Raw genomic sequence first — 21,145 nt, forward strand, 5'->3', positions numbered from 1 at the left:
TCACTCCTCGATTAACGCGATTGTACAATGTCTCCTATGTTTGTGTATTTGCTAAACACCGACGCTGAATATGATGTCACAATGCACTGTTTACATCAGTTGCATAGCGTTTCCCGCCTTCAATGAATAGGCGAATCAAAAATGTCTAAAGTTAGAATCTGTCCTCACATGTTAGGTGCTAATATTTCAGGATATTTTTTGTCCTGTTATGGATCTAGATACTAATGCCAATATACTTAGCTTCGCTCTCAAACACGGTCACGCCGTAAGACACACAATGTATTAGTTTATGATTATTTAATGTCTGATCAGCCATTAGACCAAAATAGTTTTCCCTCAATGTGTTCTATCTTACTAAAGCTGCTATTCTAATCATGAGTTGATTTTCACTGTGAAAGAAGAATAAGATATAATTGAAATTCTAATGTAATATTTTATATCTTGGGCAGAGTGATATTTACAGTCCACACCTCAGTTTGTTCTAACTATCTAATATTCCTCCTTAATAGTATCAGATCTTTTATTTTCAGACCCTTATTCGAATATGGGATTGTTTCCTACTGGAAGGCCCTAAGGTTTTATTTCGATTTGCTTTGGCAATCCTGAAGCTGCACGAGAAGGAAATCTTGCTGAAGACTGACACAATAAGTATCATGAGGCATCTCAAAGCTGCTGCCAAACTTACTTACGATGCAGATGGACTCATTAAGGTAATCAACAGTTCAAAACTAATGAAGTAGAGATAGTAGCTATTGGTTACATTAAGGGGTGTGTGTTTGTGTTCAACTTGCCTGAGCCATAGACTTTAAGTTAGCTTGTGCAATAATTGTCCTTCATCTATCCTTTTTGTCACCATTGTAAACTTTTCACATTTTCAACTTCCTGTCCAGAATCACAGTGGATCAATTTCAAGCAAACTTAGCACAAAGCACCCTTGCATAAAAAGGATTCAATTTTCATCAAATGAAGAGTCATGTCCCCTGCCAAGAGGAGATAAATATCATATATATAGTGAAAATGGCAATGGACTGTTTTAAAAATTTTCAACAACCACTTTACCAGAAAGCTAAGCATGTGTAATGAAAATCCAATTTTGTTGAAACTGTTATCCCAGGTTTAAGAATTTGTCAAAATAATATATTAGCATCTTCATGTAGTGTTGATGAATTTTTTCCCACCATGACCCCCAAGGCCTAGAGCCAGGCCACAATACATGGTAGGTGTTTAAAAACTTGCATGTTACATGTATCAGGGACTTGTGGGAAAATTCCTTGAAAATCTTTTTGCTCAAAAGCCACAAGGGTGCAGTCTGTCAAATTAATATGCAAGCTTGTTCAGACTATGACTCCTGTGGCCCTGCCAGGGTGACAAGAGGGGGTTTGAAGTTGTTGTCTGCTCAGGTAGGCAATGTGGTCCATTTGTTAATTCAAGGTGGCTCAAGACACCGAATAAATTATCTCAGTCCATGAAAAAAAAATTCAATTTAGAATAGATGTGAATTTTATGATCCATGAACAATTATGGTCAGAAACGAATATTCAATATTTATCAAAAACAAAAGAATGCCTTATATAAATGTGTAATCATAAATACAAATGTGAAGTTATATGGCATTGACAGAGTGACAGCTTAAATATTTTACCAGTCTAAGAGGCAATATTTTCTCCATGAACCATTATATTTTTCCTCCATAACGATTTCCCATCATATACATCATCCCCTTGCAATAATAAAATTTCAAGGAGGGGGGTGGGGGGTGGGGGTGGGGTAGTAACTTACAGAAATGTGGTGGATATCATGTAAGGAGTACCACTCAAGGTATTGGTCTCATAATTCTTACAGAGGTGGTGATTAAGCAGACAGAAAGCTTTATGAATTTTTTTGTAGAAATTGTCATAGGTCAAGGTACAATTGTCCAAAATTAGATATAACATTGTGGACTATATTTAAAGTACTGTACCAAATTTCAGTCTTGTTACTGCTATATAAATGGTGGGAGTATGGAGGAGGGAGAAGCTGACATATTGATGTCTAGGTCAAAATGTCATGAGTCAGGTTACAGCCAATAACCAAGAGTAACAATTTTTTGGACATCATTTGAAGAGATCCATTCCAGTTTTCTGTCTCATACTTGCAGAAGAGATAAGCAGGTGTGGAAAAAAAGATTTTTTGGGGTCATAAGTCAAATATAGTCGAGAGTGAATGTGGCAGTGTTATGACGATCACATACATGATGATAATCATTTCAGTTTTCAGTACTCAAATGTAACATTTTTGAGGATATAGTAAAATAAATTTTATTCAGTTTTCTTTCTAGATCAAAGACCATGCAAGGTCATAGTTGCATACACTATACATGTATAGGTGAATATTTTGGAGTGCTTTTTATTGAATGATGTCATTTCAAGAGGACATTTCTCAGTTTGCTGTGCCCTTAAATCGTATTGTGCAAAACATCATGTATACATGCATGTTCTGTCAAACTGGCTTACATTGTAGAGACATTACATACACATATACAGTATATATTCTTATCAGTCATGCCTGGTTATAAGTTTTACAAATTTTGTTTTTTCAAGTATTAAATTCACCTTTGAATTCATATTCATATATTAGGTTGCATTTGATGGTATAAAACCATTCTCAAGAAGGAAAGACATTTCCACAAAACAAGCATGCTACCTGAACACTCTCAAGGAACAGAACAAGAAAAAAGAACTACAGAGACTGGCATATACTGAAAGAGAGCACATGGTATGGTGGATAAATGACTAATCTAACAAATACCTTGGAATACATTGCTCCTAGTTTTGGATGAAGTTTATAAAATACAATTTTAATTCTAAAATTTTGGTCCTAATATATTGCTTTTCCTTTATTTCCATAGTATATGACCATGGAGAGTGGAAACTATCAAAATCTTGGTGCTGCAGTTGTTATCGAAGATGGTATGATAAAACTGAAGAAAATAGATTGCATTTGTTTCTAAGAAGAGAATGCATCGATCTGTCTAATTAAATCAAGTGAAGAAAATTTAAATGAAGGATTTTATTTCTGTAGGAAAAGTATGGCTAACATATGGGGAGCAGAACTCGGCGAGATTATGCAAAGTCACATGTGAGGAAGGTGTAATGTATGACCTTGGAATGAATGTAAGTATCCTTGGTCGAAATCACATAAACAATTTATTATAATCCATACAACGAGTTACAGGGGGTATATTTTTTCAACCCATCCCTCTGTCAATCAGTCCTGTTCTTGTCCACGCAAATCCTCTGGAACTGCTCAACAGAATTTCATGAAACTTTGTAGTTCTTACAAATGTACTCTGTAGATGTGCATATTAACAGGAAATTTTGATTTTTTTTTCTGGGAGTTATATCCCTTTTGAATTTACAAGTTTGGCCTATGTCAGTCTTATTCTTGTCAGCGCAACTCCTCAGAAACCACTTAACAGAACTACATGAAAGTTTGTAGTTGACAAGGCCACACTATGTAGATGTGTATATATTGCAGGAAATTCTACTGGCAATTTTTTTTCTGGAAGTTATGCCCCTTTGAACTCAAAGTCTGACCAACATTGCTACTGAAACGGTTTGTCCATACAACTCCTCCAAAAAAAATATATATCATACAAAAACTCTATATCAGGTAGATGAAAGGGTAGTTTTTAGAAAAAAAATGGTAGAAACGTCATGTGTAATCTTAATTGGGGAAAAAAATGAAATTTTAGGGGTAATATGCAGTTTTTAGAATTAATGAAAAGAAGAAAAAAATTATGTAGAGCAAGATCCTTAATTCCTATTAAGTATGAATTTTGTCCCATGAGTTGTTCTTTTCATATAAATCTTTAAATGTATTACATACAACAAATTGTTTATATGAAATGTATTCATGCAACCAAACTACATGACAAGCCTTGTGGTAAATACATGCAATATTTTGAACAGTTTGATTCCCGTGTGATGTGCATGGAGAATGCACCAGACAATACAGTATTGCTGGGAACCCTCTCCTGGATGCTCTATGCATACGATTCAAAGACAAGGTAGGAATTCAAGAGAACATTTATAACACTCCCACAAAATGAAAATGTGAAATATGAATATCAGGTATTTAATGTTAATTGTGATATAGGGTAGTTTGCTCAACAAAGTAAATATTTCCTTAATATTTCCTTACAACTTGCAAGAAAGTCATGGAATTTAAAATGTGCCAAAATGCAAACACATGTACAACAGTCAAATGACATGTCAATAATCAGATTACATGTACAACAATAAGACTATATACAATGATCAGATTACATATACGACAGTCAGATACTTTTAGAAAAGTTGAATTACATGTATAAAAGTCAGATTACATATACAACAGTTAGATTGTATTACGTGTCATTTGACTGTTGTGCTTGTAATCTGACTGTTGTGCAAGTAATCTGACTGTTGTACAAGTAATCTGACTGTTGTACATGAAGTCTTATTCATGTCAGGTTACAATAATCAGATTACATTTACAGCATTCAGATATTATATGTTCAATAATCAGATATACAAAAGTCAGATTATGTGCACAACAGTAAGACTGCATGTATAACAGTCAAATCACATAAACAGACATGTACAGTGTGACTGTTGAGACGAGCGAAGCCCATTAACATCTTGCAACACGACTTATAGACATTTTATCCGCCTCTTCATTTAACGTGGGAAATATAACGTGGTGGATGTAAACAGTTACATTGTGACGTCATATTAGCTGCAATGTTTTTTTCTTCTTTCAAACCAAGCAAAAACAAAACGTTTGAAGCTATGAGAAAGCTTGTCTGGAATTTAAAAACGTTTATGGTACTTTCTAACCAATCTAATTATTTTAATTACGAGATTGTCAATGAAGTATACCACAGTAACGGCGACATTTTTCCAGAAGCATTATGGGTAATACTCATCTTTTTTCAGCTGATGAAGAGCAAATCATGTGACTCAAATGTGTAATCATTGGAGCAAGCTCATCGTGTTGCTTCACGACGCGAGCTTTGCTCGCTTTTACATGTATAACAGTCAAATCACAATATGATTACATGTATAACAATCTGATTACATTTACAACAATCTGATTACATGTACAACAGTCTGATTACATGTACAACAGTCTGATTACATGTATAACAGTCTGATTACATGTACAACAGTCTGATTACATGTATAACAATAAGATTACATGAATAACAATAAGATTACATGAACAGCAATAATATTACATGAACAACAATAAGATTACATGTACAACAGTCTTATTACATGTATAAGAACAAGATTACATTTACTTGCAGAGAGAGGTTGTGGGAGCTGCTTCTGCATGATGCGGTTTTGTCACTGTGTTGTTTTGAAGATGAAGATTCCATGCTGGTCAGAACTTTTGCTGGTCTGGCTGATGGCACTCTGGCCGTTACTGAGGTAACATAAAGAATGTAGTGCTTAATTTGTGTTCTATTTCAACTTTCTTGTTTACATACTAGCTAAATTTATTTGAATGTAATATATATTGTTTACTGTGTTTATATTCTATAACAAATCTATGTTACAGCAACAAGACATGAGAAAGGTATTCCCAAGCAATGATGTGTTGTACATTCCCATTGGTCAAGCTCCTATTTCTTGCCTCCTGTTGCTAGATGACTTTTTGTGGTGTGCAAGTGGCAACAGTGTCAACATCATTCAAGCAAGGTGTGACTAGGCTCCAGTAATGTGATTCAATGATTCCATCCTTCAGACCAGCTTTCATTTCAGTTTCAATATGCAAGCTGTGTTCTGAAATTGATAATTAAGTCTGCAAAGTTATTTTCATTACTGTTTTCACAATACATAAATGGAATGCTACATAAAATAACTGTATTACGAATACATTTGCAATCTACAGAAAAAATGGTTTCTGGCATTATTTACATGCTCTACTGTGTTGTTATTGATAATTATATGCTCTCTCAATGCATTTTAATTCTTTATAAAAACTCTGACCTTTCAAATCTTATAATAATAGGTTAAATTAAGAATTTATAAGTAACAATTGTGTAGGTTGTTTGTAGTAAGGGGGGGGGGGGGTGTAAAAGCATGTATGGAAGCAGTGGGTAATTTCTTTGTAATAATTAACTTTGTCGATCTTACAAATTACCCCATGCTTTCATTCCTTTTATACACCCACAATATAAACATTTGTTTTATGAGTCTTATGAAGCAACAATGGTAATAGTCATGTGCCATACATTGTAGAAAATTATAGGTCATAAGTTCATGGTAGAACAATTACTTGTATGTCAATAAGATAAATGGCATCTTTGATAAATGAATCTTAAATGTAAGAGTTTAAATCAAAGATCAGAGAGTAAGTAAGGATGTAATTATCTTGACACAGGACCTTGGATCCCATTGACAATTTCAATGTCTCCATCAATCCCTATGACCACATTCTGTCCATGGTGCCTGGGGACTATGGCATTTGGGTCACTCTGCGAGGGTCATCAATCTTAGAACTCTGGGACCCCAAAAACCTGAACTGCAAGCTACTGTATGATACAAGGACAGACAGATACCCACAACTTAGAAAGGTTGGCAGATTGATTACTTTTTTAAACAATACTAGAGCATTATACTATTGATAACAACTGATTTTAGATAGATACCTGTAGCAATGACTTATAAAAGAGGTCACAAGTTGTAGAAAAAAATGGGTCTTCGTATTGAATACATTTTTATGCCCCCCTTTGAAAAAGAGGGGGCATATTGTTTTGCACCTGTCAGTCTGTCGGTCGGTCTGTAGACCATGTGTTGTCCGCTCAATATCTTGAGAACCATTCACTTGATGATAATGATATTTCATATGTGGGTTAGTTATGAGTAGAAGAGGTCAAAAGGTCAAAGGTCAATCTACTCTGGACATAGGAATATAATGTCCACTCAATATCTTGAGAACCCTTTGCTTGAAAGACATCAAACTTGGCATACTGGTACATCCTAAGGAGTAGATGGCCCTTATTGATTTTGAGGTCATTTGGTCAAGGGTCAAACTGGGCATAGGAATATACTGACCATTCAATGTCTAGAGAACCCTTTGCTTGACAGACATCAAACTTAGGATGCCAGTACATCTTCAGAAGAAGATGACCCCCATTGATTTTGAGGTCACATGGTCAAAGGTCAAGGGTCAAACTAGACATAGGAATATACTGTCCGTTAAATATCTCGAGAACCCTTTGCTTGACAGACATCAAACTTGATACACTGGTACATCTTCAAGAGAAGATGACCCCTATTGATTTTGAGGTCACATGGTCAAAGGTCAAGGGTCAAACTTGACATGGGAATATACTGTCTGCTCAGTATCTTGAGAACCCTTTTCTTGACAGACATCAAACTTGGTACACTGATACGACTTCAGGAGAAAATGACCACTATTGATTTTGTGGTCACATGGTCAAAGGTCAAGGGTCACATTAGACAGGAATATACTGTCCGTTCAATATTTTGAGAACCCTTCGCTTGACAGACATCAAACTTGGTACACTGGTACATCTTCAGGAGAAAATTACCCCTATTTATTTTGAGGTCACATGTTTAAAGGTCAAGGGTCAAACTGGACATAGGAATATACTGTCCATTCAATATCTTGAGAACCCGTTGCTCGACAGACATCAAACGTGGTACACTGGTACGTCTTCAGGAGAAGACGACCCCTATTGAGATCACATGATCAAAGGTCAAACTGGACATTGGAATATACTGTCAGCTCCATATCTTGAGAACCCTTTGCTTGACAGACATTAAACTTGGTACACTGGTACATCTTCAGGAGAAGATGGCACCTATTGATTTTGAGGTTGCGTGGTCAAAGGTCAAGGGTTAAACTGTACATAGGAATATACTGTCTGCTCAATATCTTGAGAACCCTTTGCTTGACAGACATCAAACTTGGTACACTGGTACATCTTCAGGAGAAGATGACTACTAATTATTTTAAGGTCACATGGTCAAAAGTCAAGGGTCAAATTGGACATAGGAATATACTGTCCGTTCAATATCTTGAGAACCCTTTGCTTGACAGACATCAAACTTGGTACACTGGTACATCTTCAGGAGTTGATGACCCCTATTGATTTTTAGGTCACATGGTCAATCCACTCTTGACATAGGAAGATATTGTCTGCTCAATATTTTGAATTGATGATACTACTCTCAATTAAATGATGTGTGTGTGTATAACCCTTTTCAATTTTGCACCATGGGGGGCATATGTGTTTTACAAACATCTCTTGTTTCCATTAAGAATGAAATAACAGTCATATAGAATAATTGAATAAGGATTGAATCCACAAAACTAAATTGACCATTGGTGTCATGAAATACTGGTAATAAATTAACAAATGAACAGGGAAATCTTCACAAAATGTGCACTTGTAGAAACTGAATTTTCAATATGATTTACATCGACACTTGGTTTAAAACGCCTACTAAAAGATTTCTTTAACATGTTGTTTCTGTTTTAGGAGGATGACACATACTTCAACAGAGCAAGAATAACATCCATCATGGACCTTGGCTCAACCGTCTGGGTAGGAACAGGGGAAGGCAACTTAATCATTTATGAAATTATGGAGCATCTTAACCTGAAAACACCTACTGAAGTTTCTCCTACAACAGAAAACTGGACAGGACAGACTGGCTCATCTCCTGGTAACAATAAACCCAGTTCTAAGAGCAAATCTGTTATAAAGAGTAAAAGTTCACCTATTCTTTGCAGCAAGCAAATAAGGAAGAGGTCCCCCAAACCAAGACTATCCGGAGGTGAAAATCAACCTGCTCTGCCTGTGAAATCAGACTTATTAAGCAAAATCTTGAATAGTTCTGAGGCAGAATCCACAGGTAGTTTGACTCCTAAAAACTCTTCTCCTAGACATCCAGCATTGTGTGAGAAGAAACACAATGACCAAAGACCAATGACAATTGAAGGGAAAGAAATGGAGACAGTCAGTGATCAGAATGGAATAGACTTGCAAATGGGAGAAATGTTGATTGGAAAAATTGAGTTAGACAGTGATGAAAGTACTTATCATTCAGACAAAGAGGATTTAGGCAAGCCACTATACGAGGTACATCAGAACAAAGTTCCTTGTACAATGGATGCCATTAACAGAGACAAGAAGGACAGTGTAGATTGCACACAAAAGCGAACCAAGGCAGTGAGACCTACCAACCTTCTACCTACCAAACGTTCACAGTGGTCCACAAAGAAGAAAGATATTGCCAGTCAAGACAATCTTGATTGTTTGTTTAAACAGCTGATTGATGTGAAAAGGAAGGGGTCTTTGGACAATGCCATGAAGAACTGTGTGCAGAAGTCAAAATCATGTGAATGCTTAACTTATGACAATTCATTTTCAAATGGATTGGACACCAAGTCAGAAGATTCAGATCAGAAGGATGATTGTGGCTTTCTTATTGATTGTTCTGTCAGTAAAACAGGACAGAGTCCAGTCATGGGTGAGGAATATCAGAAAGAGGCTCTTCAAGACACTATATCATGTGACAGCAAGGTCATGTCTCGTCATCATAAGGTCAACTCCTGGCTCAGCTCCATAGATGATTCTCAAACATGTGACTCGGAGAATGAAGAGATGAAAGAAAATGTATTAGATACTGATGGCGGGGTTTTTTGTACAGAGTCAAACATCAATGTGAACTCTCTAGTTCAGGAGACAAAATCCAAAGAGACTTTAAACAATGATACAATCAGTGCACAAGAGACACCAAAGAGTGAAAGCGCGTGTGCTAGCAATAACTGTACCAGCATAAGTAATTCTGATGGTGGTAAAGAAAGGAGTAGTCGTGTGTCTGAAATAATGACCAAAGTACTTGGGCAGAGGAGATCATCAGATAGAACCCAGGACACAAGCAGTGAGAGTGACAGACCGATGCCCAAATCCAATGCAATGGAAGCCAAGTATCACTTGGATTTCTCAGAGATGCAGGTGTTGACTGATGTGGAAGGTGATCCAAGTCGACGATCTAGTCAGACCCGCAGGAGAAGCAGTGAGTTTTCCAGTGAGATGGAGTCCAGACTTATTACCCAGATGTCCAGGCTAGACAACTGGTCTTTAAACAACAGTAAATCCAGCATTTCCTCCAGTCCCAAGATCCTGGAAATGATGCAGACTCCCAGTCTGGCCAGCAGACACCAGTCAGTTGGTCGAGTATCCAGAGAACTTGTTCCAGGAGATTTAAGTACGGTCAGTCCTCGTAGCTCCATGGACCAACGAGTGGCTGACTTCCTGAGGACTCCAAGCATTAGCAGCAGACCCAGCTCTGTGTGGTCCAGCTACGAAAATATTTCTACACCCTCAGTGAAAGAGCAGGATTTCATTGGTAGACAGTTTGCAAACATGCATAATTTGATTATTCATACTGACAGCTCGAATTCTCTCAGTAGTATGGCAGAGGCTTTGTGTGTGGTGGAATTATCCATGGAGGTCAAGGTCAAAATTGCTGATAGACCAGTCAGAGGATTTTTGAAAACAAGGTAAAGATATTTATAGTTTTCTTTACCATTTTCTAATCAATTTAGTTTAATATTTGTAGTTTTATATGATTGACAGTATTTTTTTTTACTTTGTTAATTTTCTCTTTCAGAAATTGTGGAGAGCCATCCATCCTGAGTTTTACAGGTTGTTATGGAGACGATGAATCAGTTCTGAAGTGGAGAAAAGAACCAAATGAGGTGAAATAGGATTTAGTATTATAAGAATCATGTGTACAATATGAGTAGTTGGATCACTATGTAAAACATTATTGTGATCTTCTAGCAAACAATATAACTCTTTGTTCTATAGCTATGTTATTTTGTATATACAATTTTGTTTGGACTTAACTGTACATAAAATTTTGTCCTTTGTGATTTTATTTGTTCTATCTTTGTTTTGTTTTTAAATTATTGTTTTAGTGCAAGATTCATAAAATAGACATTGATAATACAATTAATTTTTTTCCAGCAATTCTGGACCAATGAGCCGGTCTTAGAGATCTGTCCTAAGACAAAGTTAACTCGTCTGCCTAGCTACATGAGAGGTCGGTTATCCAGCACTTCATCCCAAGCCAGCACCAAGAGTTTCCACAGTGTTTCCTCACAACCAAAGTGAAACACAGAAACACATTTTCGAAGCCTTGTTATTGCAAGGCATTTTGCCCTAGTTCCACAGTAATCTCATATATTCACTGTTTTGCCATTGCCTTAAATTTTCAACAAATCATTTTCGATTTTCATTTCGTCAGTTGAATCACTGTTAAAAGATGAGGGCTTAATGCTTTAATGCTTAGTCTATACCTTCAGATTTCGGTGTGATACCGCAGTCTGATTTTCATCAATTTCACTTTAATTATGGTCTGTAGATAAAACCATTCATAGTCAAATGTAAATTTTTGTGAAGAGAGGCTTCAAGGTCCATTTTCAGTCATGGTTTTGATTTAGAATCATGAATTTCAAACAACATTGGGCATTTGTGTAATACAACACATTCTACTTGTAATGCAATTTTGAAAATACACCAATGATAAACAATTCAATGAAGGTTTGAAAATGATAAATAGATCAAGTTTACAATTAACAGAGATTGTTTTTACCTTGTATATTTGATATACATGCTACATTAGAGTCTGATTTGATCTCATTTTTAAGAGTGATGTCAAGGACTGTAAATTCAGAAACTTTTGATAGCTTTCTTAGTGTGTTTGATGTCATGAATTATAGTTACTTTGTAGCCAAAATCTTTATATACTGTATATATGATAGCTTCTGAATTTACAGTTGTTGAAGGTTAGGGTGTTATAGGCAAGACAATATGTCAATGGTTTTGCAATTTATTTAGCTTAGTATTAACTTGTATAAGTATGCAATATTATTCTTTAATTTTTTAATCGAGGCATAAGTAGTTGAAGACATTCTATTTGTTGCTTTAACAGGAAATGTGTGATCCTTGTTCAAAATAGTGCAATAAACAGTGACACTTTTGTGCAATGATCATTATAGAATGAAATGTTTTACGGATTATGCATTCTTCAAATGATCACAATACCATTTGTTTGTTATAAAAGATGTTCTTGTTTTATTTTTGTAAGACCTATCAGAAATTGGTTTTTAGAACTTTTACCTTTTTTTAATGCTTTTGATTATGGTACATATAACTTAACGTTATGGGCTTGGCACAATTAACAGTTGATAAAGATTCTGAGATCTTTTTTTCACAGAATTACTATGGTTGTAAATGCATTCCTATATGCCAAATGTAGATTTAGTGAATTGTATTGAATTTATAGAATCTCATGTTGAACTTCACTCTAGTCTTTCATGGTTCATTCTTAGCTTCTTTCATTTGATCTCTCGCATGATGACTCATGGCATTATTTGTACTGTAAATATTGTAGTCGTGGTGATGGCCTTGACCCTGGTAATAATGTCTAAAATGCAAATGCCAGTGTCACCAACTCTTCTTTGGCATTTGGGGAAATTGATCACTGCAAAAGAGCTAAAAATTGTAAAACTGCTTCATCCGTTTCTAATATAATGACAATTTTGCATTTGAAATGAGTTCCCAGTTGTTGAAAATATTGTTGACTGTTATATACAATATTATTATATTAAATATGTTGAAGGACTGAATTTCATCTAAATATTATCATTACTACAAAATAAATCTATCTGCAGTTATTTCTGAAAGATATGGGGGGGGGGGGGGGGGTGCCATTGCGATTTTTAAAAGCTCCTGTATACAATTTCAATTTGGAAGCAAAATGCTCTCGCCTTATAGCAAAGAGCTCTGGGTGATAGTGCTATTTATTGTCCCTTAAATTGCATTTTTAAAATGGTACATTACAATTGTATGGTAGCATATTTCTGTCCCCTACATGCAAGATAAATTATGTCAACATGCAAGATACATGTAATTATGTTGACATGCAAGATACATGTAATTATGTTGACATGCAAGATTCATGTAATTATGTCAACAGGCAAGATACATGTAATTATGTCAACAGGCAAGATACATGTAATTATGTCAACAGGCAAGATACATGTAATTATGTTGACATGCAAGATACATGTAATTATGTCAACAGGCAAGATACATGTAATTATGTTGACATGCAAGATACATGTAATTATGTCAACAGGCAAGATACATGTAATTATGTCAACAGGCAAGATTCATGTAATTATGTTGACATGCAAGATACATGTAATTATGTCAACAGGCAAGATACATGTAATTATGTTGACATGCAAGATACATGTAATTATGTCAACAGGCAAGATTCATGTAATTATGTTGACATGCAAGTTACCAATCTTTTTTAAGGAATCTGATTTTGATATGGATAATTTACTTAATATCGCTAGTATCTGATATCATACATTTAAGAGGCAACATGATTATGTTGACATGCAACTTATTTATATCAACATACAGGTTAATTAAGTTGACATGCAGCATACTTATATGGACATGCGACTTGTTTATGTCAGCAAGCATGATAATTATGTAGACATGCGACTTATTAGCTCACCTGAGCCGAAGGCTCAAGTGAGCTTTTCTGATCACATTTTGTCCGGCGTCCATCTGTCTGTCTGTCCGTCTGTCTGTAAACTTTTCACATTTTCATCTTCTTCTCATGAACCACCGGGCCAATTTCAACCAAACTCGCCAAAAAGCATTCTTAGGTGTAGGGGATTCAAGTTTGTTCAAATGAAGGGCCATGTCCCTTTCAAAGGGGAGATAATCACAAAAATGCAAAAATAGGGTGTGGTCATTTAAAAATCTTCTTCTCAAGAACCACTGGGCCAGAAGAGCTGAAATTTACCTGAAAGCTTCCTGACATATTGCAGATTCAAGTTTCTTCAAATCATGGCCCCCGGTGGTAGGATGGGGCCACAAGGGGGGATCAAAGTTTTACATACAAATATATAGGGGAAAACTTTAAAAATCTTCTTCTCAAGAACCACTAAGCCAGAAAAGCTGAGATTTACATGAAAGCTTCCTGACATAATGCAGATTCAAGTTTGTTCAAATCATGGGCCCCTGGGGTTGGATGGGGCCACAATAGGGAATCAAAGTTTTACATACAAATATATAGGAAAAATCTTTAAAAATCTTCTTCTCAAGAACCACTGAGTCAGAAAAGCTGATTTTTACATGAAAACTTTCTGACATAGTGCAGATTCAAGTTTGTTCAAATCATGGGCCCCTGGGGTTGGATGGGGCCACAATAGGGGATCAAAGTTTTACATACAAATATATAGGAAAAATCTTTAAAAATCTTCTTCTCAAGAACCACTGAGTCAGAAAAGCTGATTTTTACATGAAAACTTTCTGACATAGTGCAGATTCAAGTTTGTTCAAATCATGGCCCCCGGGGATAGGATGGGACCCCAAGGGGGGATCAAAGTTTTACATACAAATATATAGGGAAAAACTTTAAAAATCTTCTTCTCAAGAACCACTAATCCAGAAAAGCTGAGATTTACATGAAAGCTTCCTGACATAATGCAGATTCAAGTTTGTTCAAATCATGGGTCCCTGCGGTTGGATGGGGCCACAATAGGGGATCAAAGTTTTACATACAAATATATAGGAAAAATCTTTAAAAATCTTCTTCTCAAGAACTACTGAGCCAGAAAAGCTGATTTTTACATGAAAACTTTCTGACATAGTGCAGATTCAAGTTTCTTCAAATCATGGCCCCCGGGGGTAGGATGGGGCCACAAGGGGGGATCAAAGTTTTACATACAAATATATAGGGAAAAACTTTAAAAATCTTCTTCTCAAGAACCACTAATCCAGAAAAGCTGAGATTTACATGAAAGCTTTCTGACATAATGCAGATTCAAGTTTGTTCAAATCATGGGCTCCGGGGGTTGGATGGGGCCACAATAGGGGATCAAAGTTTTACATACAAATATATAGGAAAAATCTTCCTCTCAAGAACTACTGAGCCAGAAAAGCTGATTTTTACATGAAAACTTTCTGACATAGTGCAGATTCAAGTTTCTTCAAATCATGGCCCCCGGGGGTAGGATGGGGCCACAAGGGGGGATCAAAGTTTTACATACAAATATATAGGGAAAAACTTTAAAAATCTTCTTCTCAAGAACCACTAATCCAGAAAAGCTGAGATTTACATGAAAGCTTTCTGACATAATGCAGATTCAAGTTTGTTCAAATCATGGGCTCCGGGGGTTGGATGGGGCCACAATAGGGGATCAAAGTTTTACATACAAATATATAGGTAAAATCTTCCTCTCAAGAACCACTGAGCCAGAAAAGCTGATTTTTACATGAAAACTTTCTGACATAGTGCAGATTCAAGTTTCTTCAAATCATGGCCCCCGGGGGTAGGATGGGGCCACAAGGGGGATCAAAGTTTTACATACAAATATATAGTTAAAATCTTTTTCTCAATAACCACTGAGTCAGAAAAGCTGATATTTACAGGAAAACTTTCTGACATAGTGCAGATTCAAGTTTGTTCAAATCATGGCCCCCGGGGGTAGGATGGGGCCACAAGTGGGGGGGGGGGTCAAAGTTTTACATACAAATATAGGAAAAAGCTTTAAAAATCTTCTTCTCAAGAACCATTGGGCCAAAGAAGTTAACATTTACATGAAAGCTTTCTGACAGTGTAGATTCAAGTTTGCAAAGGGTAGTTTGGGCCATAATAGGGGCTAAGGTTTTACATTCAAATATATATGGAAAGTCTTCAGATATGGGCCAAGGTGACTCAGGTGAGCGATGTGGCCCATGGGCCTCTTGTACATATTGGCCACATCCGAGACAATTATGTTGACATGTGATTTATTGGTGTCAAAATGCGAATTATGTTAACATGTGACTAAATATGATGCATGTTGACAACTAATTTGCATGTCAACATAATTATCTCATATGTTGACACAAATAAATCACATGTCTACATGAATATCTTGCATGTTGACATATAGTCACATGTCTATATAATTACATGTATATGGCATGTTGACATAAATAAGTTGCATGTCAACAATAATCATATACAATGACAGGTTCTCTAGAAAGATTGGTAACTTTCTTGTCAACATAATTATCTTGCATGCTGACATAGATAAGTTGCAATGTCAACATAATTATCTTTCTTGTTGACATAATTATAAATTATCTTGCATGTATTATATTCCATCATACAATCGCTATACAGAAGTCGGGAAAATCACCGTTTTAGAACAGAAAAAAAAGTCTCATTACAACTTTACTATATGTTGTTCTGACCCTTTGTAAATCCATACTTTTTTCTTTTTGCAATTTTCATATTTTATGTCAGTTTTTCTTTCCTTGTATCAGACACTATTTAGTGGCATGTTTATCCAGGATATGATAATCGTGTCTTGTCATACTTGCACTCTATTATTTTTAAAGCACTTTTGACAAAATATTTTGAACTTTTGGCTTTTGAAAACTGCGGAAGAGTTGATTTTCTGACGTCATAGAAACACTCCTACATTTTCGACAAGCAAGCGTCAGTAACGATCGAAGTGTTAGTGTTGCTACAATAGAAAGGCCAGGAGGTTTGTATAGCATTGGTTATACCATGGTCAAAAAGAATCGGGCCAAAGATAACCTTCACATGAACTGTACTGTCCTTTATCCAAATTATTATAATGCCGATACATGCAGCAATCATTCTAATTAAGATTGTCATATCGCCTTCAACTTTACCGATAAACACATTAAGATTGGATGAATAGCTTAGATATTCTAAAGATTGTAACTCATGTTCTTGTTTTATGTTATAATATTTGAAAACATTTCATTATTCGTTGTACATGCACGTAAAGTCCTTGACTAACAACATAAATTAAATATCACAGTGCATTTAACCATAACAAATTAATGTTGCATGAAGAAAATAGAAGACAGTATGTGCTTTTTAGAGATGTGCAACAACCCCCACCCCACTCCAATATCGGAGTATCTTTTATAATGTATCTTGCAATAGCTGCACAACAAATTTCTATTTTTGTGAAAAGTTGATATTTCCCTGTCCTTGACCGGCAATTACAGGGTTCAAATACTACGTACTTACTAACTGTAACGTGCAAGGGAGGTCACTGCCTGTGAACCCCCGCGGGCTCGTACCCGTGATAGAAACGGATAGCCCTGAGATGCTGCAAATATGTACAATGCACAGACTTAATCAGTTGTACTGCGCCTATATAGGATTTATTGACTGGTAGCGAACAAGTGCACTGACAGGGAATTCCACACCCCAGCGCACTTCCTTGAAGACAAGCAGGGATGACCGCACACCTATCACTCCATAAATCAGAGACACTGGCAGGGATGTCCTCACATCAGAGCTCTACCACAAGACAGGCAGGGATGTCCTCACACCTGATCTTGCGCAGCAACAAGCAGGGATGTCCACACACTTGTAGCTAACAGTTTCCTAATCCATAGCAGGATTTGACCACACATTCCGACAGTAACAAGCAGGGATGTCAACACACTTACTTCCTAATCGTACATTATATGTAGGAAAGTCCGCACACTTACTCGTACTTTACAGGGGTTGTTGAGTTTTACCGTTATTACCATTGCGTGGAAGAATCCTATATACCCGCAGTACCATAATGATCCGTAGTGTATAATTACTTACAAATTAAAACAAAATACTAATCATACCCAAACTGGCTAATCTTTATAGAATCGACTATAGAAACACACAATGATTATAATTTTATGTACTTTAATTCAAAACTAACCATCATGAAATATTTATTTGAATATGTCTAATAAGCAATTAAAAATGACAAGGGCAATAACTCTCGCAATAAGGATAACATAACAAATACAGCTTTTAACTGCGATATATTGAGTGTTCAGTACAAGTCTCCGAGTGGCGGGAACGGGGACAAGAATGGTCTCATTTTTATTGTGGAATAAAACACCAAGTCTGTATTATAGTTTGATAAAAAAAAATTCAATGGAATATTTTTGTTTTGAATATATTCTATTGATGAAATCAAAAGGATTGGGAACAAGTTCTAACAACTTACAAGGCCCTCTCCTAAAATAGTACATTATGTCATGCAAGGTAATAATTAACAGGTAAAATGTACAATGATTAAACGAATCTATAAGCTTCTTCTATAAATTAATGAACAACTGAAAAAAATATTTACATTAGTTTGCAGAGGCAAATTGACATCATCGCATAATAACAATTTTGTATCAATATTAACCAAGTCAAGCATGAAAAGGCGATTAAAAAGATTATTTCTAGCTCTAGAGTAATTTTTACAAGCGAAAAAAGAGATGATATACATCTTCATTAATATGTCCACATGTACAAAACGGAGAATTTGTAATATTTCGTTTAAGATAAGATAAGATAAGTTTATTCCAATTTTGGGCCCAGAGGGCATAACAGTAAGACAGTTTATAAAGAGGGAAATTCAAAAAAGAAAGAAAGTTTACAACATTAACTACAGGTTACATAGACTGCAAACTGCATGTGGATGCAGCATGTTGGGGAAACAAGTACATACATATATGAATTGCTAATCATGTATATACACACGTAAATGGACAGTATCAGTATTATACCAACATATGAATAATAAACTATAATGATTTTTGCAGTTTTAAAGCATCACTTCTTTTTCTGAAAGTTTGCACTAAATATTCACTCAATTTGACAATTACTGGTTTGTCTTCATTAATCATCAACCAAATAAATTTGTCCTTATTTGTTAGATAGATAAAAATTTTGTTGAGCTTGTATATACCATTAAAAACATATTTCTCTCTTCAATTCGAAGGTCATGTGCACTAATTCGAAATCTACATAGAGTTTTTCTTAATTCTAGGGATTCTAAAAATATATAACTTTCCATAGTAAAGTTTTCTTTATACGAAAAATATGTTATGAGTTTCCCTGATTTCTGACCCTCTTCACGTCGTTTTGACCAGTAAAGTAAAAATTGTTTCAGTACCTGATCGTTTATAAAGATCATAATTAAGTATACAGTTGTGTCTTAGCTCTGTATGAATAGTGTTGAGATATCGTTTTCCTAAAGAGTAATATGATGGTGGTCTTATTTGACCATTTTTCTATTATATGTAAATTATAATTAAGTTTATATTAAACGTCTAGCATATTCTATGGAGTGGGTTGTCATCAGCAAATAATCTACACATTGATAGCATATTTACAGCAACATCATTAACATAAATCAAAAATAGTAAAGGTCCTAAAACAGAACCTTGGGGTACACCAGCAAATATATCAAGTTTTGACGATAAAAGGCCCTTATATATTACTTTTTGTGATCTGTGACATAAGTAGCTTCTGAACCAATGTAAAACACTACCAGATATACCATAAGTTTGTAATTTAAAATGAGACCATTATGCCATACTCTATCAAATGCTTTTGATAGGTCACAAAATATCATAAAACATGATTTTCCTTCATTAATACTTTGAACAATACTATAAGTTTCTAATAATTGATAAACTGTAGAATGTCCTGGTAAAAATCTAGCTTGATGTCGATAAAATAGATCATTACTATGATACTGGAATATAAATATTTTTCAATAATTCAACATATACATAGTTCCTTCCATTAAGTAAAGTATGTACATGTATGTCAGAGGAGAAATATGATTATTCTTATCAAAGTATGATTAGCTTTCTATTTTTAGATTATTCTTGCATGCAGATAATTTGATACAAATATGTGTATACAGTTGCACGAGCAAGGCAAATATATTTGACAATACAATTATACGTTAATACATCGAAATAATTGAAATACAATGCATATAATATATTTTTAAAATCGGGATTTTTAAAAGTATATACATGTACTTGACGATAGCTAAAGAATTCATCAGAAAACTATATTTTTCTGGTTCGATTCAAACAGTCTTGATTTGTAAAGTTACATGTACTTAATAAACAGACCTCCTCTTGTAAAACATGTCATTTTATTTTCAACACGATAATTTTTAAGAATTAGCGCAATTACAATCGAAAATTTGATGGGGTGGTTTCTTGAAATATCGAATTGCTGGAAAATTATTATAAAATACTGTCATACTATATGCTACATACTACCCCAACTAAAATTTATAATACTATTATCTGCCTGCGTATACGATATGATTGAATTCATTTGTTCTGTTCCTGGACATAATTCCTACTTACTACATATTATTCTTACAAATATTTTGCACGAAACCGGCAAAAAATTTGGAAAGTATTTGAATTATTATTAAAACTTATCAATCTCTATTATTAATACTCAGAGTTATTACAAGGGGAATAACCACAGTGTAACGAGGTACGTAAATATTGAATGATAACTTTGATTTTGAACAATTTATACTAGCGGGAAAAGAAACTGTATACTTATAAGTTTTTAAAAATCATAAAAAGTATTCTTTGATCTCTATTCTTAAAGGCATAGTTTAAAGACCCATCTCATGACCGTACGGTCAGTGAAAATGTAGGCGGAGCCTAATCTAAACAGATGTTATTTACCTGGAGTGGCCAGGGTCTACTAAGATGTTAATTGCTATATCCCATGGCACTCAAAGAAACACACAGAGGCAGAACATGGTAGAAATCTACCTGTCCATGCTTTTTTATAGTTTTGATATACACAGGACCTGTCTCAGTGACCTCTGCAGAGTTTCTGTGGTCATAGTGTTTGAATAATGGTTGTATTCCTAAGGGTAGCTGACACACATTTTACACCCACCCCTCTTTCTCTCTCTCTGTCATTGACTCAATGAATAATTTCTGTTATAAATATAGAGGTATCATAAATTGATGACATAAATTATTTCAATAGGTTACAAGTTTTAAAACTTATTGTGCAAATTATTGTTTAATTTCTGATTGTGTAATTTATAATACATGTACAGGTATATAAAGGGGGGAAATTACAATTATATTGAAATTGCATTGTTCAGGGGCCTTTTTAAAAACAATTGAATTACAAGAAAACAGCAGTTGTGGACAGGTCATTTGCTATCAAAACTCAGGTATACTGGGCTTCCT

At 35.1% G+C, this 21,145-nt stretch overlaps 1 protein-coding gene across 1 annotated transcript in view; it reads left to right on the top strand.

Moving 5' to 3' along the window:
* The window catches only part of LOC125680001 (uncharacterized), an 88,656-nt gene extending 75,954 nt beyond the window's left edge, over window positions 1-12,702 (top strand). The window contains exons 39-49 of the mRNA XM_056153421.1: window positions 531-710; window positions 2,617-2,754; window positions 2,888-2,948; window positions 3,061-3,152; window positions 3,951-4,048; window positions 5,333-5,456; window positions 5,587-5,726; window positions 6,412-6,604; window positions 8,540-10,569; window positions 10,680-10,767; window positions 11,039-12,702. Coding sequence (XP_056009396.1) covers window positions 531-710; window positions 2,617-2,754; window positions 2,888-2,948; window positions 3,061-3,152; window positions 3,951-4,048; window positions 5,333-5,456; window positions 5,587-5,726; window positions 6,412-6,604; window positions 8,540-10,569; window positions 10,680-10,767; window positions 11,039-11,185 — 3,291 coding nt within the window. The 3' untranslated portion in view covers window positions 11,186-12,702. The remainder of the gene's footprint in view (window positions 1-530; window positions 711-2,616; window positions 2,755-2,887; window positions 2,949-3,060; window positions 3,153-3,950; window positions 4,049-5,332; window positions 5,457-5,586; window positions 5,727-6,411; window positions 6,605-8,539; window positions 10,570-10,679; window positions 10,768-11,038) is intronic.
* Window positions 12,703-21,145: the final 8,443 nt, after the last annotated feature.

The sequence above is a fragment of the Ostrea edulis genome, chromosome 2, assembly GCF_947568905.1.
Source record: "Ostrea edulis chromosome 2, xbOstEdul1.1, whole genome shotgun sequence".
In the NCBI taxonomy this organism is placed as follows: domain Eukaryota; kingdom Metazoa; phylum Mollusca; class Bivalvia; order Ostreida; family Ostreidae; genus Ostrea; species Ostrea edulis.